This window comes from Peromyscus californicus, unplaced genomic scaffold (genome assembly GCF_007827085.1).
Source record: "Peromyscus californicus insignis strain IS unplaced genomic scaffold, ASM782708v3 Scaffold_12__1_contigs__length_115047231, whole genome shotgun sequence".
NCBI lineage: Eukaryota > Metazoa > Chordata > Mammalia > Rodentia > Cricetidae > Peromyscus > Peromyscus californicus.
The window spans coordinates 2,584,746-2,611,413 of NW_026294413.1; the positions used below are offsets into that span (position 1 = coordinate 2,584,746).

The 26,668-nt window shown below is 46.7% G+C and overlaps 1 protein-coding gene across 5 annotated transcripts in view; it reads right to left on the reverse strand.

The window, feature by feature from the left end:
• Clybl (citramalyl-CoA lyase) overlaps positions 1 to 11,786 on the reverse strand; it is a 237,850-nt gene extending 226,064 nt beyond the window's left edge. Inside the window, exon 1 of one of the 5 annotated variants that reach the window (XR_008216910.1) lies at positions 11,683 to 11,786. Coding sequence is in view for 3 of the 5 variants with exons in the window: in XM_052732392.1 (XP_052588352.1) it covers positions 10,468 to 10,577 (110 nt within the window). In the remaining 2 variants the exon portion in view is untranslated. Of the gene's footprint in view, positions 1 to 10,467; positions 11,585 to 11,682 lie in introns of those variants that run through there. The other 4 variants (XR_008216909.1, XM_052732392.1, XM_052732393.1 and 1 more) reach the window with 4 other exon arrangements.
• Between the last annotated feature and the right edge of the window lie 14,882 nt (positions 11,787 to 26,668).

Consider the following 26,668-nt stretch of genomic DNA (forward strand, 5'->3'; position numbering starts at 1 on the left):
TGGCCCACGCCTTTAATCCCAGCACTCGGGAGGCAGAGCCAGACGGATCTCTGTGAGTTCGAGGCCAGCCTGGGCTACAGAATGAGTTCCAGAACAGGCTCCAAAGCTACACAGAGAAACCCTACCTCAAAAATAAATAAATAAATAAAATGAAAAAGTAAAATCTTACCTTGAGTAATAGTACACACCTTTAATCCGAGCACCTTGGGAAGCAGAGACAGGTAGCTGTCTGTGATTTCAAGACCAGCCTGGTTTATGTAGTGAGTTCCAGGATGGCCAGGGTTACATGAGACTCTGTTTCCAAATAATAACAGTAATAATTTAGGCCATCCAATTCCTCTTTCTTGCTTGCTTTGTGTGTGTGTGTGTGTGTGTGTGTGTGTGTGTGTGTGTGTGTGTGTGTTGTGTGTAGATGCTTGTGTGCACATTCATGTGTTTGTGTGCACAGGTGTGTGCGGGGCTATGTCCTCCCTGATTGGTGACGCCTGAGCTAAGACCTAAGGAGCGAAATGCCCCAGGCTGGCACACGGCACAGCGGGGTAGCCCAGGACAGGGAGAGGGAAGGTCAAGCGATACCAGGAGTACCGTGCGACTTAAGTCTCTTATCAAATTTTAAGGCTTAAAATTTAAGCAGGCCATTTGCAGGCCAGTGTAGACATATTCCTCTCTCCTCCATGCGTCTTTCATTTGTCTTAAAGAACAAACAGAAAAACCCCTTCCCCATCTTAAGAAAAGCAGCCGGTTTGCGAGGGCGCGGTCTGCAGAGACCGGCAACATCTCCCGTTGCTAGAGCGCCCTCCAGTGTCTCAGGGATGAGCTACACGTGGCATGGGGGCTGGGGACTTCATTTTTCATGTTAAACTTTTAATTTGGACCCAAAACTAAGGTGGGCAACCAGGCTTCTCACAAAGGCCAGTGAGAGACTAGATAAGAAGACAAGAGACGCTAACATGCCCTTACATAAGCCTCTATTCCTTCTAACCAAAGCAACAAAATGTGTCTGTGACAATGTTTTAATGACCCATATACATCTAAACATTTCAAAGGTCTACAGAGAGCCCGTATTAAAGGGGAAAGAGGCCGTTTTTAGAAACATAGAACTGTTTTGTTTTGTTGTTTGTTTTCTGAGGCAGGACCTCATGCCGCCCAAGCTTGCCTCAAGCCCACTCTGCAGCTAGGCTGATCTGGAACTCCTGACCTGTTCCTACCTTCCCCATGCTGATACTGCAGACGTTTGGCGCCTCAATTAGAACTGTGAGTTAAATATGGAATGCAGTCTCCAAATAAACTGTGACTTGAGCTGTAAGATGGCTCTCAGGTAAAGGGATTTATGCCAAGCCTGATGACCTGAATCCACTGCCCCACCAACCCACATGGAAGGACAGAATCAACTCCTGAAGATTATCCTCTAATCTCCACACAAGTAGATGTTCAGGTGCACACACACACACACACACATCACATACACACACACACACACATCACACACACAGACACACACACCACACACACAGACACACATCACACACACAGACACACACACCACACACACAGACACATATCACACATACAGACACATACACACCACAAACACACACACACACATAAACACACACACACACACACACACAATTTTTGAAATACTATTTAAAAAGAGAAACCCATCAAGATGGTCAGTACATAAACATGCTTGCCTCCAAGCTTGATGGCCTGAGTTCAATCCCTAGAATGTACATGGTGGGAAGAAAGAACTGACTCCCAAGGGTTAACCTCTGACCTCTACACCTGGACTCTGCCATTGGCACCCATACACATGCATTCACACAGATACATACAAATAAATAGAACTGTACTTTGCCAGGTGTGGTGGTATACAACTTGCTTCTCAGCACTTGGGAGGCAGGAGATCCCTGTAAGTTTGAGGCTAGCCCAGTCAGCACTACATTGTGTGACCCTGTCTCAAAACCAAAAACAAACAAAACAAAACTAAGAATTGTAACTCTTACAAAATGAATAAATTAAATGTGGCTCTCACGGAGGGGCAGTGGGATAAGCGGGAAGTGATTGTTGTCATTTAAAATTTCCAGTATCCGAAGGTTCTGTAAATCATTATCTGAAGTGTCCTGCAGCCACTCCAGCAGCATGCAGAGTGCTTATTAAAACCATTGAGACATTGACTTTCGACTCCTTATTACTAATGGGCACCTCTGTGGAGCTCAAAAGTCTGGCTAAGATAAGACATGGCCTCCTGGGTAGATGCCTGGTAGGTCCGAGTGCCAGCGAGGCTGACAGCCAGAGGGCAGGGTTCTCTGTATGCCACCATTGCCAGTGTTGTAACCCACAAGACAGTGGGTTACCTTACCAAGTATGGGCCTGCTCATCTGAGGGAGAGGGACAGGGAAGCTCCTCAGGGCAGCCTGCGGTCCGGAGGACAACACCCCCTTCTAGAGGGCGATTTGACAGCAGGCCCCAAAAGGCTGCAAAGACCATAGGCTTGGAACCTGTCAGTTTACATGTCAGAAGCTGAAGAGAGGGATGTTTACCCCTGCATTTTCCAAGAAAGAAAACTTGAGAACAGACTAAACGAACAACTGTGGTTATGGTCATATGCACACGCATGCACACATGCAATACATGATAGTCTGTTTTCTACAGAAATCAGGAGGAAAGTTCTAAAGGATGGGCTGGGGCAATGGCTTAGGAGCAAAGCCCGTGTGTGTGTGTGTGTGTGTGTGTGTGTGTGTGTGTGTGTGTGTGTGTGTCTGTGTCTGTGTCTGTGTCTATGTGTGTCAGTGTGTGTCAGTGTCTATGTGTGTCAGTGTCTATGTATGTGTGTGTGTCTGTGTCTATGTGTATGTGTGTGTAATGTGGGGCAACAGAGAACATCACTAAAGTATCTGTATTATTAGGTTAATATCCTAAAACAGGAACAAAACAAAATAAAAATAAATAATAAACATTTCTCTAACCCTAGAGGAAGGGAGATGAGAAAGGAAGGAAGCTCAACTCTGCGGCCCATTTATTAACTGAACCATTTGAGAAAGTCACATAACGAAGTGTCTCAGTCCATTTTGTGTTGTTATACCAACGCCACAAAGTGGGTCATTCACAGAAAAGTTCATTGTTGCTGGGTGTTGTGGCCCATGCATGTAATCCAGCATGTGCCTTAGGAGTCTAAGCCAGAGATCACAAATGAAAGGCCAATCTTAGTGAGACCTTGTCTCAAAAATGAAAAAGAAGGAAAATGAAATATAATTTTCCTCACATTTCTAGAAGCCAGGAAGACCAACAATTATCTCTTGAGTGCCTTCTTGAGGAGTCATTCCATGGCAGAAGGAGCAGCAGTGAGGAGGTTGGCTGGGCTGGGCCAGGCGGGAGGCACTTGCCTCCTATGCCCGATGCCTGATGTCCTAAGCTTGATCCCCAGAGCTGCAGAAACAAAGGGGTGGGGTAGGGGAAGCTGACTCACATTCACTTATTTATGTATTATTTATCTGTTAACACTATCTATCTAGATATTTAGAAACAGGGTTTTATGTCGACTAGGCTGGCCTTGAACTCACTGTATGCTAAGAATGACCTTGAACTTCTGATCCTCCTTCCTCCACCTCCAGAGTACTGGTATTACAATGTGCACCACCATGGTCAGTTTATGTAATGTTGGAGATTGAACCCAGGACTTCATACACGTGAGGCAAGTACTCTCCCAGCTGAGCTCCATTCCCAGCCCCCAGACTGTCTTTATAACAAAGCCACTCTCAGTCATGAGCACACGCCTATTATATCAGCATCAATCCATTCATGGGGCAGAACCATCATGACCTAATTACCTCTTAAAGTCCCACTCTTAACACCATTGCTTTGGGGACTTCATTCCCAACACATGACTGTGAGGGACACATTTAAACCACAGCAACAAGCTATAAAAGCAACATGAAATAGATCGAACCTGCTTGGATGGCAGTGGATTTATATTCATACCCAAGTGACCTATATGAAAACACAAATACCATTTCCTCTATAATATCTTTATTACCTAATAAAATTCTAAACTTAACCTGTTGAGGACAAGAGGAAAATGTAGAAAAACAAGTAAACTATGCCGAACACACCACAGCTGTTTTTAGTGGCAGCAAAGGAGTTTTGCTTTACAATTAGCAACTCTTTTCCCCTTAATAAAATTCATCAGACATACCAAGAGCCCCTCCCCCAAGGAGCCCAGCATATCCCAGCTTTCTCTCTGCATCATCGAAACCCACATTTCTGGCCTGGTGTGGTAGTACACAACTCTTGAGAGGCAAAGGCAGGCTAGTCTCTGTGAATTCAGGGTCAACCTGGGCTACATATTGAGTTCTAGGCCAGCCAGAGTCACATAGTAAGACCTTGTCTCAAAAACTAAACAAATAATGAAAATAAAATACATAAACATATAAATTACAACAATGTATCACTGAGTTTGTAACACACACACACACACACACACACACACACACACACACAATGATGCCAGGAAAAGGAGAAAAACAAAGACAGATACATAAAAGTCGCTGGAACACCGTCCAAGAACAGAGTCCTGGGAGAATCCAAAGTGCCTGTGAGAAAATCCCCAAACAAGAGTTTTGTAACCTCAGTATCTTCAAAACACAGAATTTTTCTTGGAATGTGAGCGGACAGGAGTGAGTTTACTTCAGATTACCAAATATAACTGGTTATTGTTTATATGCCACTATGGAAAAACATGTTTTTGCCATGTGCAGCTTATCCTTGTGATTGTACACTTTACTCATGTGACTCTACTTAATCCTCAAAGTATAAAATCGTCTGATGCTCTGAATAAAGCTGGCTATCTCGTGAGACTTTAGTCAGCCTCATTTATTAGCTCCACTCTCCCAGGTCCCACCACTTCTAAAATGGTGAACAATAAGTAACATTTCCATATCTCCTTGAATGAAGTAGTGTAAGTCAAAAGCAGATTAGACCCATGAAGATGTAAATGGTAATACACATTTAGCAGCATGTGACTGCCTATACAAACGAAGTTCTGATGCACTGCAGCATGGGTAAGGCCTCAAAGTGTTATGCTAAGTAAAGGAAGCCACAACAAAGAGCTGGACACTTACAAATGCATCCAGATTAGACAGATGCTGAGACACAGAGCAGTCACCACTCAGCAGGGATGGGCAACAGAGAGTGCCCTGAACAAACAGTGCTGACGGCTACCCATCCCCAACATAACTACAAACTCTACCGTCAAGATGGCTAAAATGGAAAACTGGATATGTACACACATGTGCACATCTCTCCATTTTTAAAAGTGAGCTGCTGTGGGGTGTTCTGTATGGCAAATGTGTTGCTGATTGGTCAATAAATAAATCACTGATTGGCCGGTGGCCAGACAGGAAGTATAGGCGGGACAAGGAGGAGAATAAAGCTGAGAAGTGGAAGGCTGAGGCAGAGAGACACTGCCAGCTGCCATGATGAGAAACAGCATGTGAAGATGCCGGTAAGCTACGAGCCATGTGGCAAGGTATAGATTAATAGAAATGGATTAATTTAAGCTATAAGAACAGTTAGCAAGAAGCCTGCCACGGCCATACAGTTTGCAACCAATATAAGTCTCTGTGTTTACTTGGTTGGGTCTGATGGCTGTGGGACTGGCAGGTGATAGAGATTTGTCCTGACTGTGGGCCAGGCAGGAAATCTCAAGCTACAGTGAGCCATTTTTATCTTATGTGTATAAATGCTTTGCCTGCATGTATATCTATGCATCATGTGTGCAGTGCCCAACAGGGCCAGAGAGGGCATCGTATCCCCTGGAATTGGAGTGGTTGTGAGCTACCACTGGGTGCTGGGAATTAACCCGGGTCCTCTGCAAGAGCAGCAAGTGTTCTTAACTGCTGAACCATCTCTCCAATCTCAAGACTCAAGATTCTTAAGGTGTTAATTCCTCCGATTTACTGTATGAACTCATGCGATACTGACGAAATCCCAGCAGGTTAGTCTGTGGTATTAACAAAAGAATTCTGGTTTATGTAGAAAAGCAAAGGGCCCAGAAGAGCCATCACAACACACCAGACAAGACAGTTTGAAGAGAGTGTGGTGTCTGCAAAATGACAGAAGCATGGTCAAATAATGGGGTAGAGAGCCCAGAAAGGACTAACCAGATGCTACCAACTGATGGTGCACGAAGGAGCAAGGACGGTTTTCCTCAACAAACTGGTTAGAAGAGCTGAAGGGGTCATGGGTACACAACACTGTTGACCTGGCTAGAACAGCTGAAGGGGTCATGGGTACACAACACTGTTGACCTGGTTAGAACAGCTGAAGGGGTCATGGGTACACAACACTGTTGACCTGGCTAGAACAGCTGAAGGGGTCATGGGTACACAACACTGTTGACCTGGTTAGAACAGCTGAAGGAGTCATGGGTACACAACACTGTTGACCTGGCTAGAACAGCTGAAGGAGTCATAGGTACACAACACTGTTGACCTGGCTAGAACAGCTGAAGGAGTCATGGGTACACAACACTGTTGACCTGGTTAGAACAGCTGAAGGAGTCATGGGTACACAACACTGTTGACCTGGCTAGAACAGCTGAAGGAGTCATGGGTACACAACACTGTTGACCTGGTTAGAACAGCTGAAGGAGTCATGGGTACACAACACTGTTGACCTGGCTACAACAGCTGAAGGAGTCATGGGTACACAACACTGTTGACCTGGTTAGAACAGCTGAAGGGGTCATGGATACACAACACTGTTGACCTGGCTACAACAGCTGAAGGAGTCATGGGTACACAACACTGTTGACCTGGTTAGAACAGCTGAAGGGGTCATGGATACACAACACTGTTGACCTGGCTACAACAGCTGAAGGAGTCATGGGTACACAACACTGTTGGCCTTCCAAAAGAAAGGACAGGGGAGGGGGAACTCAAGATCCACAAATGATAAGCTGGACTTCATTAAAACTAGATTTTCGAGTCGGGCGGTGGTGGCGCACGCCTTTAATCCCAGCACTTGGGAGGCAGAGGCAGGCGGATCTCTGCGAGTTCGAGGCCAGCCTGGGCTACAGAGTGAGTTCCAGGAAAGGCGCAAAACTACACAGAGAAACCCTGTCTCGAAAAACCTAAAAAAAAAAACAAAAAAAACTAGATTTTCTTTTCTCTTTGAAATACATTCTTTAAGAAAATGATGAGAAAAGCCACAGACCAGAGAAAATATTTCCGCAATACAAATCTGATAAAGGACCAGTAGCTGATACACACCAACAACGTGAAAACTGAACAGCAAGCAGACAGCCTGCAGGACAGGACTGACCAAGGTGTCCTTCTCTCTCAGGCTCCTTCAGCTTCACGGGGGAGGGAGGCTCCCCACATACACAGCAAATCCCCTCTCCTGCAGACACCACCTCCATATCCTTTAACTCAACTCCGACATTTTCCAGCTAGAGCTAGTAAGCACCAGACCCCACACATCTAGGGCTCAGTCCCTCATGGCTGCCCCTACTTCAGATACAAACAAAAGCTACGTGTGTTTGTCTTGCGTTTCTAACTGATTGGCCGTAAGTCAGGGGTTCATAAGGTTCCGCTCTTTAGATTTGATTCATTTCTACAATAGCTCACAGAACTCTTGGAAACTGGTTACTATAAGAGACGTTCTAAAGGATACAGATGAACAGCCAGATGGAAGGATGCACAGGGCAGGGTGTGGGGGAGGGGCAGGGGCGGCTATGCCCTCTCTAAGCACACCTCCCTCCAGAAAGCTGCATGTGTTCAGCAACCTGGATGTTTTCCAAACCCTGGCCTTTGGATTTTGATGGAAGCATCCTTGCACAGACATGATTGATTACCTCACTGGTTACTTAGAATCAACTCAATCTTCACCCCCATCTCCTCTCCCCAGAGGTTGGGGTGATACATTTCCCATGAGCTTTATTTAGGTTTTATACTGCAGTGATAAAATACCATAACCAAAAGCAGCTTGAGGAGGAAAGGGTTTATTTCCACTTACAACTCTCATGTCACACTGCATCACTGAAGGAACTCAAGGCAGGAACTGGGGCAGAGGCCATGGAGGAAAGGCGCCAAGTTCACTGGCTTGCTCCACCTGGATTGTTCAGACAGCTTTCTTATACAACTCAGGACTACCTGCCCAGGGTGGCGCCACCTAGCCCACATCAATTGTTAGTTAAGAAAATGCCCACAGGCTTGCCTACAGGCCGATCTTGTGGAGATAATTGTGGTTCTCTCTTCTCAGAAAACTCAAGCTGTGTGAAGCTGATGAAACACACTCACCAGCACAGGCTTGCTTTAAAGTTCAAGGCCTCCAATCATGCTGTGGGTTTCTGAGAAGGTCCACACCCTGAAGCCAGGTAGGGCCCCCAGACACTCAAAGTCTAGTGGCTTAGGGCTCTGTTCCTGGAAACAGGGACAGAAACCAAATACACATTTCTTATTATGTCACAGAATCACAACAACCAGGCTCAGAACTCGGCAAAGCAGTTGAAAAAATCTACGGAGAATCTACAGAGATGGCAAATCAGCACTTGGAAGGGGGCACACAAGTGTGACCCGTGACACACCTCCTCCACAGGCCACACCTCCTGATCGTCCCCAACTGTTGCACCAGCTGGGGACCAAGCGTTAAAATACATGAGCCCATGGGGACGATTCTCACTCGAACTACCACAGCATCATCTGAGGGGATTTCAAGTTCAAACAAACTGCAAACAAGATACTGCCACTGCACGCCCATTAGAGCAGCTGCATGCTCTTCAGCCAACAAGGACAATGGTGACTGCGAAGCTGCAGGACTCTCCTGCACTGTGCGGCGACTATGGGTTTTCTTATATAGCTAACCACAATCTTCTCAAACAATTTAACAGTCACAGTCCTCGGTAATTATGTCTATACAAACCTGTACATGAATATATAGTGAAGGCTTATGCATAATCAACAAAAACTAGAAGCAACCAAAATGTCCTTCCACAGCAGAATGTATAAATCACTTGTGGTATAGCTATACAATGGAATATTACTTGGCAGTAAAAAGAAATGAGTTATTAAGTCACGAGAGACATGAAGGAATGTTACATGCACATTATTAAGTAAAAAAATCCAATCTAAAAACACTGTACACCACATGGTTCCAATTCTATGACATTCCAAATGAGATGGATCAGCAGGAAAAGTTATATGTTACATGGGCTTGACAACCTGACTTTTAACCTTGGAGCCTATGGTGGAAGTGAATCAACTCCTGAAAGTTGTCCTCTGACCTCCACCCACAAACACACACACACACACACACAATAAATAAAGTAAACATAAAAACTAAATCATCTGTATAGAGGGTACCTGAAAAAGCACCCAACCATACACAAATGCACAAAAGAGAGCTGCTGAAGAAAAAGGTGCTGGCCTAAGTAACTAGAGGTGAGTGGAGAAGAGAGGAGCGCCGTGGGGCCCTTCCCAGTGGGCGTGGCCACAATTCTGATAGTGAATGCATGGTGGACAGCGGGAGTGGTGATTTAAAACAAGCCTGGGGAAGTGGCTAGACTGGTCCCTGTAGGGATGCATGAGAGCTAGAGATATCATAAGAACACATGTGTAGCTTGATAAATGGTTACAGATGGTTCTACATACCTTTTTTTTGTTTTTTTGTTTTTGTTTTTCAAGACATGGTTTCTCTGAGTAATTCTGGCTGTTCTGGATCTCACTCTGTAGACCAGGCTGGCCTTGAACTCATAGAGAGCCACTTCTGCCTCCCAAATGCTGGGATTAAAGACATGTGCCACCACTGCCCAGCTTTTATATAGCAATTTTTACAGATTGTGTGTGTGGTGTGTGATGTGTGCGTGTGCTTGTATGTGTGTATGTGTGCTTCTATGTGTGATGTGTGAGTGTCTGTGTGTGCTTGCATGTGTGTGTGGTGTGTGTGGTGTATGTATGATGTGTGTGTATGTGTGTGGCATATGTGTGATGTGTGTGTATGTGAGGTATGTGTGTGGTATGATGTGTGTGTGGTGTGTGTGATGTATGTGTGGTATGATGTGTGTTGTGTGTGTGATGTATGTGTGGTATGATGTGTGTGTGTGATGTATGTGTGGTATGTGTGATTTTGTGTGTGTGTGTGTGTGTATTCACATTCCCATCTACAGGTCTTGGCTCTGTCAAGTGAGTTAGGCCCCCTTCCTTGAAAGTGGGGTAATTTATACGCATCCAGCATGGCCATAGTCAACAGCACGGATAACAAGACAGCCTAGGACTCAATAGGGCAAATGGTGGCGGGTGAGGAACAGGGATCGAGACTGGAGGTCTAGAATGGCTCCTGCCTGCCCAACAATGGTTCAGAAGCTCTAAAAATAAGGAAAGAACCATCAGAAGTGGCCCACTGGTCCGAAGCTGAAGTTCAATTCAACAGACATAGAAATTAAGGCATGGCACATAGCATTTCACTTACTCAAATGTGTTCACCAGGACCCATACTGATTTCACACAACTGGGCTCGGTAAATCCTGGTATGCTTGGTAGAGATGCAGATACGTGATATGGAGAGGAAGTAAAAAGCATTTCACATTAAGCTCCAAGTCTATTAGAAGTGACTGTGTGGTCAGTGTTGGACAAACCATAGAGGCTGGCCCTTTCTCGGAAAAGGAACCTCTAGGCAGGACTGGGACCACACTCTTCTAGGTGCCACTCTGGTTCCAGGAGTGATTTCCTGAGCCAGGGTGCAAAGCCACAGGTAATGGAGAAAGTGGGGTGCCTAAGACCATGCGGGTCCTGCCATGGGTCAGGGGTGAATTTTGAAGCACAATACAAAAAATGTAAAAATCTCTAGATCAAGAACCTTGGCTTCACCACTCCGTGGGACTTTGACAGTCACTTGGGTTTTCCGATCCTGTTCCGCATCATAAACAGGACACCCTACTTCTTCAAACGGTGGTAAGGAAACCACAGGAGATGTGTAATTCGCAAATGGGCAAGCATCACATCAGCAGTTCTCAAAATGGAATTCCTTGACACACGAGGTCCCTGATTGTGACAGTCTACTGATCTTTTACCAACTAGTATTGCTGTGTAGACCAAATCTGGCCTCCAACTTGCTATGTAGACAAGTGTAGCCTTGAACCTGCGTCCTCCTGCCTCTGCTTCCCAAGTTCTGGAATTCCTTTCCAATATTTACTCCAAAGCTGGTGACATGAGACTCTCATGTTAAACCAAAGAAAATTTCAAAATATATAAAGCCATTATGCTCTTTTCATCTAAAAAGTCTGTTTTTCATGAACAAATTTTGGCAAAAGCTCTTTGGGACCCTCAATCATCTTTAGGTGGGTAAGTGGGTACAGAGACCAAACATTTGGGAACCACTGTGCTTCACATAGGAATCAGGTGTGTTGTCGCCCAGTACGCGAGTGTCTCAGCTACTCCAGAGCGTCCCTGGAAAGCTTGGCGCGTTATGTGCCAACGGCTGACAGCCCTGCCACTCCGGCAACATTAGTACCCAATGACCGGGCCCATACAAAGCCCTCCCACTGGGAGGCAGAGCCGCAGCGACCTTGGCAGAGGTCAAGCGCGGAAGGCACAGAGGCTGCGGGCTACAGTGCCCTTGCAGGCTCAAGGGACCGCCCTGGCCACCGCCTTCACCGCGCGGCGGGGACTGGGGACCTGAACTCACAGCCTGGGCAGCGCCGCCGCTCCGCGCACGGCGTTCCGCAGCACACACAGCGCCATCTTCCCGAAGTGATCCGCCCCGCCTCGCCGCCGCCCCGCCCCAGCCGGAGTCGGACACGCCCATCAGTCTTAGCCCCGCCCCGCCTCTGCAGCCAGGCCCCGCCATGCCGCCAGTCTTCCGAACGCCCCGCCCCCGCGGGCCACGCCCCGCCCCCGCGGGCCACGCCCCTCCTCTGCTCCTCCGGGGTCCCTCTTCCTTTCTCACCGCACTCTTTGTGTGGAGACTTTGGGGAGTCCCTCTCGCCGCGCTTCTGAAGCGAGTTAGGAAAACTTGGATTTTCTTAGGCAGAACAGATTCAGATTTCCGAGGGAGTTTGTTTTTTTTTTTTTTTAAACAGTGGGTGAGCCTGCGGCGGTGAGCGAGCTACGAGCGGTCAAAGCAGATGGGCTACCTGGAAAGTAGGGTAGTGCGGGCTGGGGACTCACACCCGACCCTCCACTCTGCCTGCGGAGCTTCCAGAAGCCGAGAGAAGCTTAGGGTTCCGGCCGTGCCCACAGGAACCTTCCCTAATCCAATGGTGCCCCAAACGCTGTGGGAAGCTGGATTCAAAATTAGTTAGACCCGAGGAGCCCTGTGCCGCCAGAATGGGAACAGGGATGCCAAATATCGGCAGGACAGAGTATGGCTTTGTGTGTGATACCAACAGGGCGGACTGCTCAACCCCTCTGTGCGGCCCCCACACCCACCCAGGCCTCCAGCCCACATCCATAAGGACCACCCCACTTTCCTGACTCCCTGGCGGCCCAGCCTGTGCCCCTTTCAGCCATAATGGAGCTTGAGGCAAAAGAGGTATCTGGAACACTCATCCCATCTCTAATTTACACGTCGATAGTTTGTACTAAGCGTCTGAGCAGGCAGGCCTTGTCTCCGGATACACACGTCTCTACGGCCATCCAAGAATAAAACACAGTTCTGGAAGTCTCTTGAGTTTTCATTTCTCAGGTCTCCTAAAATCACCCAAAGCTTCGGTTACACGCACACGAGATAATATTGCAATTTTTTGCACCTGAGAGGGTCAGAGGGTCGGGCGCAGCTTTGAAAGAGGAGGGTGTAGGGAGGGTAAAAGTCTTCAGGGCAAAGTAGAGCCGTCGGAGAGAAAGCTGCGGGGATCCGAGAACCGCCTGGGCCCAGACATAAGTGATCTAAATGCCTCGCCAGATGAGCACAGTACCACTGAGCTTCACTCTGGCCCTAGACTGCTGAAATCTTAGCGTTGTAGCCCACAAATTCAGATGTCCTAGATAGAAGTGAGTTATATTTTCACCACATGGCCTTGTAATTATCGTGAAATCTCAATTATCGTTCGCTGTTTGTCTCGGGAGATCTAGCTTTTGCATTGGCTCCTAGAACGTCTGCCCAGGACACGTCGCCTGAAAATTCCTGATCATCCTCACTGTTTGCTGTAACATTCAAATAACTTTCCGACGGGGAAGGGCAGACCCATTAGGAAAATGAACCCCAAAGGCTCTTTATCTCAGTCTATTCTTCCCTTCCTTTTGCTGTCTGGGCGGATGCAGGGTTTTCTCACCAAAGCGGAGTCTCAAAGGCTGAGCCGGGCCGGTGTCACCGGTTTCCAACTTCAGAATGGCGCACTTAGAAAGAGGCCTATTAGAAGTTCTGCGGAACGGTTTTAAGCAGCGGCGGCACAGATAGAACTTGGCTCTGAGATCATTGCTGCCTCCTGCTGCTAAGACACAAAACCCTCCCGGCCGCGCTCCCGGCCGCGCTGCCTTTGATAAGAGGACCGCTGCGTCTGGCTCCTTGGGGAGAGAGGAAGAGACGTCTCTCAGATTTAGGCCAAATGCAGAATAACTAACGGCCGCGTCGTGAGCCTGCCGGGCCTTGGCTCCCTCTCTTTAAGCTGAGGAAGCGAGACCACATAACCTTTAAAATATCCTTGGGCTCTGGAGGGCCTGGAGTCTGATTTTATGACTTCATGGCTTTCCAATCTTGGCCGCCAAGCCGCGCTGCAGCGCCCCCTAGGATCAGAAGGCCGGTGCTGTCCCAGCCTTCTAGGCCACGGTCTCTGCTTTGTCTCTGTAGCTCTTCTAGTATTTATCTATCTATATAATTTATATTTATTTATTTGGGGTTTTCGAGACACGGTCTCATATAGTCTAGGCTGGCCTCTTACTCACTGTGTGGTGGAGGCTGGACCGTCAACTCCCGATGCTCTGCGGGCACCTTCCCAAGTGCTGGGATCACATGTTGGTGTGGTGAAGTGCTGGCGATTGAACCCAGGGCTTGTGTAATACAAGGCAAGCACTCTGCCGACTGAGCTACTTCCCCGGCCTCAGTTTCTGGATTTCAAGTGTGGTGGAGGATTCACAGATGTTCGCATCCTAACCGCTAGAATCTATGTGTCACTCACTCAGCGGGTGTGATGAAAGATCTTGAGGTTGGAAGATTACCCTGGATCATTGCGGGGGAGAGGCAATGTCATCATAAGCGTCCCTTATAGGAGGCAAGAGTCAAATCGCAGTGCAGACAAGAGACGTGGTAGCACAGTGGGGCCTGGAGAGAAACTGGCAAGGTAGACAAGTGCGCCTTCCCTTCAGCTCCTCGAAGAAATGCAGCCTGCTAACACCTTGAACTTTCCCCTGGAGCTCTTTGAGCTTCTGGCCTCTAGACGATAAGATGATGATTACGTTGCTTTGAGTTACTATGTTTGCAGTAGTGGATTGCAGAAGCAAAGGAATCCCGAGGTGCTTGATAAAAATGAAACTTTCACAGCGTTCCTCTACTGCGGGAGTCGCTCTTAAAAACGGACTTCACGGCATGTGGAGGGGCTTGGGATGTAGCGCAGTGGGTAAAATGTTTGCCTGGCATGCATGAGGCCCTGGGTTCCAGGCCTAGTGCAGCATGAAGTGGATAGGGTGGCACACAGCAGCCATCCTAGCACTTACGAGGTGGGGCAAGGTGGGGCCAGAGGGCGCTCAGGGATGGAGAGCACAGGACACGGGTTCGGTTCCCAGCAGCACCCATGGTGGCTCACAACTATCTATAATCCAGTTTCAGTGAATCTAATGCCTTCTTCTGACTCTGTGGACAACAGGCATCCATGTGGTACACTTAAATACACGTAGGTAAAACATGTACCCATACACATAAAATAAAAATAAATAAAAAATGTAAAAGACTTCAAGATCACAACAACATAGGGAACTTAGGGAACTTGAGGCCAGCCTCATAAAACATATGCGACCTTGTCTCATAAAAAATAAAAATAAATTTCAAAGGGGCTGGGCATTGCGGTGCACACCTTTAATTGCAGCACTCTGGAGACAGAGACAGGCTATCTCTGTGAGTTTGAGGCCAGCCTGGTCTACACAGTGGGTTCCAGGCCAGCCAGGGCTGCACAGTGAGACCCTGTTCCAGAGAGGGGGGGCAGTGAGATGGCACTTGCCTCACAACCCTTAATACCTGAGTTCAATTCCTGGGACCCACGGGGTATAAGGAGACAACTGACCCCAAAAGTTATTCTCTGACCCCCACACGTGTGCTGTAGTATGTGTCTTCCCCAACCCTCACACACGATAAATAAATCATGAAGTCTAGTACATGAAATGACGGAAGAGCTTGTAAGAGTAAAAAGCACTGTTTCCAACTACTAATGGAAAACTCACAGAGCTCTGCCTGCCTCTGCCTCCGAGTACCAGGATCAAGAGGATGCAGCACCACTCCTGGCCCTGTCAAGGTTTTTATAACACAACAGAAATGGTGGTGCATTCCCACAATCCTAGCTACTCAGGAGGCTGAAGAAGGATGTTGAAAAATTCAAGGACAGCCTCAGCTACATAGCAAGTTCAAAGCTAGTCTGGGCAACTAACCAAACCACTGTCTCAAAAACCAGAATGAAATAGGACTGAAATGTAAAGTGGTGGTAGAGCACTTGTCTAGCGTGCTCAAGGCCTTGAGTGCTACACAAAAATAAAACAAGCCAGTATCTATGAGTGCAATTATTGATTAGGAACTCTGTGTGTGTATGTGTGTGTGTGTGTGTGTGTGTGTGTGTGTGTGTGTGTGTGTGTGTGTGTTCTTCTATCGTCTGTCCATCGACCTAGAAAGCTGTTCCCACTTAGAGCAATGTAAACACTGGGAGAAAAATACGTAAGACACAGCTGAGAAGACACTCACCCAAACAGTGACAGTCAGGCTGCCTTCTGGGGTTATTTCTCCCCACACCTCAATTTCAATTTCAGTGTTTCAGTTTGTCTATAATAAATATCTATTATTGCCTATGCAATACTAAGCAGGATTTTTAAAAAAGATTTATTTATTTATTATGTATACAGTGTTCTGCCTGCATGTATGCCTGCAGGCCAGAAGAGAGAGCCAAATCTCATTATAACTGGTTGTGAGCCATCATGTGGGTGCTGGGAATTGAACTCAGGACCTCTGGAAGAGCAGTCCGTGCTCTTAACCTCTGAGCCATCTCTCCAGCCCAGAATTTTTTTTTTAAGGGAAAAATAGGACCTGGAGAGATGACTCAGTGGTTAAGAGCACGGACTGCTCTTGGAAAGGACCTGGATTCATGTCCCAGCACCCATGTGGCCACTAACAACCACCTGTAACTCCAGTTCTAAAGGATCTGATGCCCATTTTTGGCCTCTGTGGGCACTGCATGCATTTGGTGCATACATACATGCAGACAAAACACCCATACACATAAAGATAAATAAATAAGCCTGGCATTGGTGGTGCACGCTTTAATCCCAGCACTGGGGAGGCAGAGGCAGGCAGATCTCTATGAGTTGGAGGCTAGCCTGGTCTACATAGTGAGTTCCAGGACAGCCAGAGCTGTTACACAGAGAAAGCCTGTCTCAAAAAAAAAATTAAAAATAAATATTTAAAAACTAGATTTGGCCTTTGCAAGAAAAACAGACATTTTTCAGAGAACACTGTGTCAGCCATCATTGATAGGAATACAGGAATGAACGAAGAAATGGTGTCGCCTTCGCTTGATCATAGCAACAAGTTTTTTGCTTGTTCTTTAGGACAAGTGGAAACAAGGCTGAGGGCCCTGGAGAACCCTCAGGCTCACAAGCAGGCCAAGGCTGTCTTAGTTAGCTGGGCGGGCTTCACTCCTGGGTCAGAGTCATTTGTACCATGTGGATAGGGGACAAAGAGTCAGCAAATGGGGATTGAAGAGCAGCTTGGAGCAACTAGACCGCATGAGGTCCCAAATATCTCATTTATCAGGGAGAATCCAAATTTGACCCCTATTGCTAAAAGAAGAAATAAAAAGCAAGATACATATTTCTTACAAGCCGACCTGGGGGCATTATCACGCTGTCTATTATCAGCAATGAGCAGATTTGATTCCTTTCCAAACAAGATTGGCAGGGCCTGCAGGATCTGTCAGAGTCAGGCTAATCCTCCAATCATCCGCCTGCACTATGACGGTAATAGAAAAGTGTTGGTAATAAGGAGGTTAACAATCTTCTTGTCTGGCGTATTAAAGATAATTCCACACAACCCAGAGGGCCTTACCCAACCAGCCTCCATGGTGTGGCTCAGCATTACATATCACCGGGTGTCACTTCCGCCAGGGCTGCCGTCTGTCAGTGGTGCAAGTAAGTCACTGGGTCCCTGCTCCAATCAAGACATAGGCCGGGCTTTAGGAGTTCTCAATACATCATGGGACAGAGAACACGCAAAACTCAGCAGCTACAAACACGGGAGATGGTGCTGCACACGGCACATGCCAAGGCATGCTCAGGGGCCCAGGGGCCAGTTAGTGAGCTCGGCTTCCTGAAGGTCACCCTGCAGGTCTCCTTCATTTCATCTTATTATCTAGATGATTTAAATGTACTGTTTTGAGTAACTCATGTATACATAGAGCTAAAAATTTTTAAATACCAAAAAAAGATATAGAGGGAAGCTTACCACTCCTTATCTCCATTTACTTCCCCTGGCAGGTGGCTTTCCTCAGAATTATTTTATTCTTTCAGAGAGAAAAAAACAAAAATCGGAGCTAGGTTGTGGTGATATATTGTGTACCCTAATAAACTTTGACTGAAGATCAGCTAACAGAACAAGCCACTAGATTAAACATAGAGGCCAGGCAGTGCTGGCACACACCTTTAATCCTAGCACTCAGGAGGCAGAGATCCATCTGGATCTCTGAGTTCAAAGCCACCCTGGACTGATGAGATTGACTCAGTCTAGGAGAGAAGCAGAGCCAGGCCATGGTGGCACACACCTTTAATTTGGGAATCACACATGCTGTTAATCCAAGGAAGTGATAGCAGGGTGGAGAAAGATTTATAAGGCATGAGGAGGCAGGAACTTGAGGTTTTTCAGGCTGAAGAGTCCTAGAGGTAAGAGGTGGCTGTGGCTTTGTCTCTCTGATCTTTCAGCATTTACACCAATATCTGGACCTGAGTTTTTTATTACAAGACCTTTAGAAATTCGAGTTACACTAGGTAAAATCTGTGGCGCACATCTTTAGTTCCAGCCCTTGGGAGGCAGAAGCAGAGGGATCTCCAGGTTCAAAGCTAGCCTGGTCTACAGAGTGAGTTCCAGGACAGTCAAGGCTACAGGAAGAAACCCTGTTTTGAAAAACTAAACTAAAAACAAAAACAAACAAAAATCCACATGGGGAGTTTTGACTGTGACTTCATGTTAAGCAAATTAAAGCTAATACAGAGAAGAAACATAAGAAACATTGTACTTGCTTGGAATCCTAGAGTAGTCAGATTCAGAGTAACAGCAGAATGAAGGTTGGCAGTGAGAAACAACCATCCTCACTTGGTAAGAGTGCTGGAGACTCAGAGGAGCAGAGTGAAGCTGCTTGCTTATTTTACACCCTTCACAGCTGGGGTGTCAGCCTAGAGAGAAGGCAGGAAAGGCTGGTGCCCTGGCCAGCAGGGCTTCAACGGGTTCTCGACCACCCTAAGGACAGAAAGATAGGGACAGAAGACACAAAGAAAATACACCAAGACAAGATTCTGATCAAGGTGCGACTTTATTTTTCTCCAGGAGGGTTTATATAGTTCCTGCAGGGTAGGGGGAGCAGGAAGCTGTTATCTGCATAGGGTGGGGCAAGCTAACAGGATGCTTATGTAGGATGTTTACAGGGTGAAAGATCAAGGGCTCTGAGTCAATGTCCTGTTGCTAGGCAACCTGACTGTAAGATGATCTAGTTCCCTGTCTTATCGGGGGTCTGTATTTTTCCACTAACTAGAGATTCTGTCCTTGTCCCTGACAGGCTGGCATGCCCAATTTTTTCAGAACAGTGGCCTTGGTATTCTAGATGGCATTTCCCTGCTCCCGGAATCCCTTGTTGGCAGAGTTCTTCAGGGAGGTACAATGTTTCCAGTTAGCTAATATAGGTCCCAACTCAAACTCCCCATCCTCCAAGGGTTCAAGGACCTTCTCCTTTTCTACACATAGGCTCAGTCAGCATAACAGATTTTCTATATCTTTCCAACTCTAGATAGATAAACTAAAAAGTGTCCACCCCAGCAGGCAGAGCTGTGAGCTAGGGAAGACAACAGCTTAGTGATTCACTGATGAGCTCAATATGCACCTCATACTGAGGATGGACAGAATGACTTATTTCTTACAGCAGAGGCAAGGGAAGAGGTGGGGAGGCCATGCTTCATGGAAAATACTTTAAGTTTGAGAAGATGAAAAAGTTCTATAGGTAGATGTTGATGATGGTTATTCAACAATATGAATGTACTCTCTCTCTCTCTCTGTCTCTCTCTCTCTCTCTGTCTCTCTGTCTCTCTGTCTCTCTGTGTGTGTGTGTGTGTGTGTGTGTGTGTGTGTGTGTGTGTGTGTGTGGTGCTGGGGATCCAACCTAGGGTCTTGTGCACACTAAACAAGCACTCCACTCCTGAGCCCTACCTCCAACCCAATGTGAATGTAAACCATGTCCCAGAACTGTCTGCTTGAAAAATGAGGCTGGGGCTTGGACTCAGTTGGAGGAATGCTTGCCTAGAATATACAAAGCCCTGAGTTCAATCTCCAGCATGGCATAAGCCGAGTATGGTGGTGTATGACTATAATCCCAGCATTCAGAAGATTAAGATAGAAGAATAAATTCAAGGTTGTCCTCAGCTACATATGGAATCCAGTGTTTAGTCTACACAAGATATTGTTTCAACAAAGGGGGAAAAAAGAACTAAAGTGATCTGTTTGTCAGGAACATGACAATAGAAACTATGAAACTCAGATTTTATTTCACTTTTCTTTTCAATATAAAAGATGAACTATAATTCTTGGTGTGATGGCACACACTTTTAACCCCAGAACTTGGGAGGCAAGAGGCAAAGGCAGGCAGATCTCTGAGTTCAAAGTCAGCCTGGTGTACAGAGAGAGTACCAGGACAGTCAGGACTACACAGAGAAATCCTATCTCAAAAGAGAGTGGGGGGGGGGAGATGGAATATAATGCAATGTATTGTTTTTTCTTACTGACAATGTCTCAGAGAGGTTTTTGACAAAACAAAAATACCTTAACAAAAAGCAATTTAGGGGAGAAATGGTTTGCTGTAACTCACAACTCCAGATTACAGTCCATCATTACAGGGGAGTCAAGGCAGGGACTTGAAGCAGCTGGCCACACCCACAGCCAAGAGCAGAGAAAGCATCTGCTTACTGCTCAGCTGACTTTCTCTACTCATACAATTAGGGACCCAAAGCCAGGCAATGCTGCTGCCACAGTGGGCTAGGTCTCCTGGCATCAGTTAACATAACTAAGACCAATCTCCCTCAGGCATGACCACAGGACTGGCTGATCCACACAATCCCTCACTGAGACTCTCTTCCTAGATGAGTCTAGATTGTGTCAAGCAGATAACTAATACCAACCCCCCAGGCACTAGAGTATGGTTAAGATGGCTCTTTCAGAGACCTAGGTTCAGTTCCTGGCACGCACATCAGCCAGCTCCCAATGGCCTTGCAACTCTCGCTCCAGGGGATTCAAGTCCTTTTTATGACTTCTGAGGGCATGTGCACATATATGGCATATGTTGCTCAAATTTCTAAAGGTCTTTTAATAAAAAAAAATTAAAAAAACAAACAAACATGGAGCCAGAAATTGGGGTAAATGCTGAAAGAACAGAGAGACAAAGGAACAAGCCACCTCTTTTTTTTTTTTTTTTTTTTTTTTTTTTTGGTTTTTCGAGACAGGGTCTCTCTATGTAGCTTTGCGCCTCTCCTGGAACTCACTTGGTAGCCCAGGCTGGCCTTGAACTCACAGAGATCCGCCTGGCTCTGCCTCCCGAGTGCTGGGATTAAAGGCGTGCGCCACCACCGCCCGGCTACAAGCCACCTCTTAACCTCTAGGACTCCTCAGCCTGAAAAAGCTTTCTAGCCGAAAGGGGTTCCTCAGCTGAAAAGCCTTCTAGTTCCTGTCTCCTCACACATATATACCTTTCTCCACCCAGCCATTAAAGGTGTGTGTGCTTCCCAAGTACTGGGATTAAAGGTGTGTGCTACCAGTGTCTGGCTCTGTTTCTCTCCTAGACCGAGTCAATCTCATGGAGTCCAGGGTGGCTTTGAACTCACAGAGATCCAGACAGATCTCTGCCTCCTGAGTGCTAGGTTCAGTTTCTGGCACGCACATCAGCTAGCTCTGCCACCACTGCCTGATCTCTATGTTTAATCTAGTGGCTTGTTCTGTTCTCTGATTTTCAGGTAAATTTCATTAGGGTCCACAATATATCACCACAGACATATATTTGCACAAACACATGAATAAAAATATGTCCTTTATAAAAAATAAAGGATACCAACCACAACACATGTGTTTTAGGCACTATTGCAAAACCCTAGTATACATAGAGATATTCAGAATTTTGTATAAAAGAGAAGAAACAAAATATGCACATAAAATATTCACGGCAAATCTAGGGAAAGTACCTACATGAACTGAGAAAATGATCTTTGGCTTCATAGAAGCTGGGTTCCCTATCTGATTCAAACTTTTTTTTTTCCTTTGAGGGAAGGTCCCATTATATAGCCCTGGGTAGCCTGGAACTCACTATGTAGACTAGGCTGGCCTTGCACACACAGAGACTGACCTGCCTCTGCCTCCTGGGTGCTGGGATCAAAGGCGTGTGCCAACACACCGGGTTCTAAGTCAAACTTTTTTACCCTGGTAAACTTGGAAAACTATTTTCACACCATCCGTTTTTAAAACTAAGATTACAGCTGGGAAGTTCGCCTGTTTCACACAGTCCTCAGCTTAAAGTTTGCAAAATCCAGTTTTCATTTCTTTCTCCTCTTCTTCATCTTCTTTTTAAAAGCTTTTAACTTATTGACCTCAGTATTTTTGCTACATCCATTGCTCGGATCAAATCCTTATTCTTTTCAAAAGCATTCCTTTAACCTGAGGTCAAAACCAATGTGAAATATGAAGAAGTTATAAAAAGACTAAAATCTAGAACAGCCGTAACCCTGATGTACTTTATCCAAATTTCTACAACTTTGAAGTGCATTGGCTACAGAGAGAAGGAGGGTTTTATGTTCCAGGGTTTTATGTTCTTGGAGCACAAGAAAGAACGAAGCAGTATCATTTCCCAATTCCATGACCACCTTCTCAATCCAAAATTAAAAAACAAAACAAAAACAAGTCGGGGAGCAGGCAAGCCGAGCCAGAAATAAACTGTTGCCACTGTTTACTTAGAAAGCAATTCCCTGAGATCTCTTTTTTCCCAAGGAGAAAAAAAAATCATTTTCTCAGTTTACTTTCTAGAAGAGAAATTTGTATCAACAACCAACAAGTGGACCCAGACAATCCCTGCACTCGGGGCTGTTGGGAAGTGGGACCATGCTAAGTAGCTCACGGCTGGCATAGTTTACTCTCTGGCATTGTCTGATCTTGTCCGACTTCTGTGTGATTCCTGAAGGCCATGAACTGTGTCCCACCTGAATGACCCACAGTGAGAGGCTCCAGTTGCATCGTTGGAAATGATTGGCTCCTGGAAGACTCTATCCAAGCATAGAGATTTGACTCTGGGTGGGAGAGTGAGTGGATGGCTGTACCCACACTGTTTGTCACGGTCAGTATGGTGGCAGACTGCCTCTCCTTAACATCGGCTTTGAGCTTGGACTGCGTCAGTTCTGACTGTAGACCTGGAGGAGCCTTGCACACTTCAGTTTCTTCTGCTATCATTCCAGCAAGGAAAACACGTCTCATCAAAAACCACAATGTCCAGGAGGAGAAAGAAGCCCACGAAGAGCTACCACACAGACCTGCGGTGGAACAAAATGGTTTCAACATCTTCAGCATGGAGCCCAGCCCAGCCCAGGACAGTCCACTTTCTGCAAATACAAGATTACATCAGCAAAAGTAAACATTGACTGCAGGAAGCGCTGGAGGTCCGGAGAGTGGTTATGCTGCTCTCTGAGGCTCAGTGCTCACCCCATAAGGGCTTGCAAGGGTTGGGTTCTATACGTCAGGTGGGGAGGGACACCTGCAGTGTCTAGTCTGAGCAGCATGTTTTTCTTTGGAAATGCCTCTCTGCCAGCTTCTGGGACCATTCCCACAACCACCTGCCCTGCTGCCAGGACCCAGGCATGGGTGTGTACTCCAGCTATGTGGAGTCCATGTTGGGGGTGGAGCTGAGCACTTGGTGGACATGGGGTCTCTTCTCCCATATCAACAGCACTAAAGACTACAGTAAGTCTGACAGCATTTCTGTCTAGACTGCTTTTGGGAAAGAGTTTGTGCGAGAATAAAGTCAATACAGGAAAAAAGCGAAGGCAAGACACAGAGGGAAAAGACAAGAGTCGAGCGGCAGTGTTCCTCTCGGCTTCCTGACCGGGTGCCATGTGACAGTCGCCTCATGCGCCTGCCACCACAGCTTCTCCAACATGATGGACTGTCGCGACCACCTCGACCAGCAAGGAAGACACAACACCGAGCTCTTCTTCAAGCTGTTTATTCAGGCCTTTTCCAATCTGCTTCTTCAGCCCTTCTTTTTCTCTTTTAGGGAGAGCCCGTCCCAGCCTTATATAGGTCTCAGTCCACCAGCACCATGCGCCACATGGGATTCCTGGATAGGTACACGTATGCCTTAGCAAGCCAAAATCTAAAGCCAAGCCAAATAAGGAGTTGTTTATCACAGAGAGCGCTCGCCATCGGGAGGGCGGAGGGCGGAAGCCAGCGCCATCTTAAGGGTGCGGCTCCACGCAGCTCTCTACAATGGACGACACCATAATAGTGTGAGCCACGTGAAAGCCCCCTTTAAGTTGATCTTCTCAGGTATTTTGTCAACAGCGATGCTTCCGTGTGTAGCTGTGACCAGGAGAAAGGGAGGAAAGCAGCCTGTGCCCAAAGTATGGTTTCCGTGATACGCTGGCCAGTTTTCTGGCCAAGACACTACCATGTATGAGAGTTAGAAAGCATCCCAAGAAGGACCTCTACATGGTATGTGACTGCTAAAGATCAGGTGCTGTGGTCTCCACTCGACCATCACCTAGCTGTCTATGGGGCTAGGAGACACCTTTTGACCTTCCTCTCTATGGGCTCTTTGATCATGAGCTGGACAGGAACTTAGTAATTGGCAGCCCAGAACTAGGAGAAAACATCAAAACCTAGCATCCAGATCCCTTGTGGCAACTAAGCATATCACTAAGTGCAACCAGAAGTAGTCAGAGCAGAAATAGACAGCAGAGCTCTGTCACAGGTGTGCAGAGGACACCAGGCTCCAGAGCATCTGCTTGTCTTAAGGGTTGTTCAAAGGATTGTGTTACAATGCTTCCCTGCAGTCTTCGCTTGTCCCTGCTTCTTCCTTCTATGGAAGAAAGAAGTTGTTCTGGAATATTCCTTTACACTGTGTGAGGATGTGCCACTGTGAATGGTTTAATAAAGAGCTGAACGGCCAATAGCTAGGCAGGAGGTATAGGCGGGACTTCTGGACAGAGAGCTCTGGGAAGAAGAAAGGTGGGGTTGCAAGTCGGACACAGAGGGAGCAAGACATGCAGGAGAGGTAAAATCCATGAGTCATGCAGCAGCACGTAGATGAACAAAAAATGGATTAAATTATAAAGAGCTAGCAGGACAAGCCTAAGCTATAGGCCGAGCTTTCATAATTAGTAAGTCTCCATGTCATTTTTTGTGAGCTGGCGGCCCAAACAAAAATCCATTATAAGAAGTAACTTGAATTATGTATTTTCCTGATTGTAGTGGAGTTGTCCATGCCTGTGTTTCTCTTCAAATAATTCAGTTATCAGCAGAAGCTGTGTCTTTGTCCCTTTTAGCCTGAAGGAGTTTATTTAATACACCATCAGATTGTCAAACCCATTTACATCCAGACACCAAATTAACTATAGGAAATCCTTCACTGGGGTCAATCCTCAATTTTGAATAAAACAGACAAAACAACAATACCTGCCTTTGCCTAAGAAGCTCCACACACTCCACACTCCATGACAGGTTTGGCTGAGCATAGGTCTCTTGTAGTTGGATCAAGTCCTGGGACATCGATAACTCAACCACCTCTTCAGTGACCCCAGGTTCATGGAGAACATGGTGATTTGACCTCTTGTCCTGCCCAGTGTGAGCATGAGACACAGGTGTGCGCTGAGGAACACAGCTTGGGCACCTCTTCAATCCAGAGCCACTCGACTGTTCAGACAGTGGTGACACAGAGGAGTGGCTCAGTGGAGACAGGTTCATTGTGACCCTTGATCTCTACAAGTTCCAACTTCCATACACACCTTCTCCACTTGGTTGGCAGTCCCAGCCCAAGTCGTGCTTAGTCAACCTTGTCTGGTCAACATCACCATCTCCTTTGATGAAAGAGGACTCAAACTTGTTCCCCTCCCTCAATCAGCATCTCAAATGGAACCCCCAAAGTGGACTATAGGTAAGTTCCTTCTGGGGTGCTGGGGGCAAGATGAGGTACACCAGAGGCTCCCATCTGTCAGTGAGTCTTGCCTCCAATAGCTTCTCCTTCCCACAATAGTCACTTCATGATTTTGAGAAAAAGAAAGAAGAGTGAGTTATTCTTTATAATGTCTAGAAAATCTAAACCTAGGAAATCTGGTAAAGTTGGGATAACTATTGCATTATTGTGGGGGGCAGAGGTAACTGTTTCAGCATTTTGTCATTTGTTAACAGAATTTCACATGTGTTTATTCATAGATAACTATAGCAACCAAAGGTTAAATATTTGGATGTAAATGCAAGTCAGAAAGGACTAAAGGTAGATTTTGCCAATTTCTCAGGGCTTTGAAAACAGGCTGCATCTTCCGGGGTAAGGGGACCACTCTTAGGCACAGCATGAGAATCTGCTCTTCCCTTAGGGGAGTGTTGACCCACTACCATCTTCGAGTCAGGCGCTGGCAGGTGCCAAGCCTCCTGCGACTTGCCTGGGAGGCATGGGGGATATATTTGGGGACTGCTGGAGCTTGGAGCCTGCAGGGGTACCCTGAGGCGCTTGGGCACCTGTGCCTGAGTGTTACAAAGGAGCAATTGTTCAGCCAGACAAGGTGGAATCACTCCAAGAGCATCACATTAGCCCCAACCCAGAGTCCAGACAAGGGAAGGAGGTGGCTCTCAAAGGAGCAGACACTGTCCCATCATGGGGGAATAATGGGTTGCCCTGCCCGCCCCCGTCCATACCGACCCATGGTCTGTTGTTACACTCCTAGCGCATGCTACCCACTCTGACAAATAGGAGGATGGCTAGGCTGCTCACCGGAGGTATAAAGAAGCCATGCCATGATGTCTGAAATGAAGCTGTGAGGAGCTTGTGGAGTCGGGAACCAGCCTGCAGCTCCAGCAGGGAGGCACTATCAGGGCACATCATGGCCAGGCAGCAGGTTGTTTCAACATTGTTTCTCAGAGGTTATTAGTAAGGGCTACACTGGGGGGTAGAAGATGGTCCGTCTATTAGCTGGGCTCCAGCAATGCTTTGATTAGGGCCTTTGTCATCTGAATTGATCCTGGGGAGATGAGACACGGA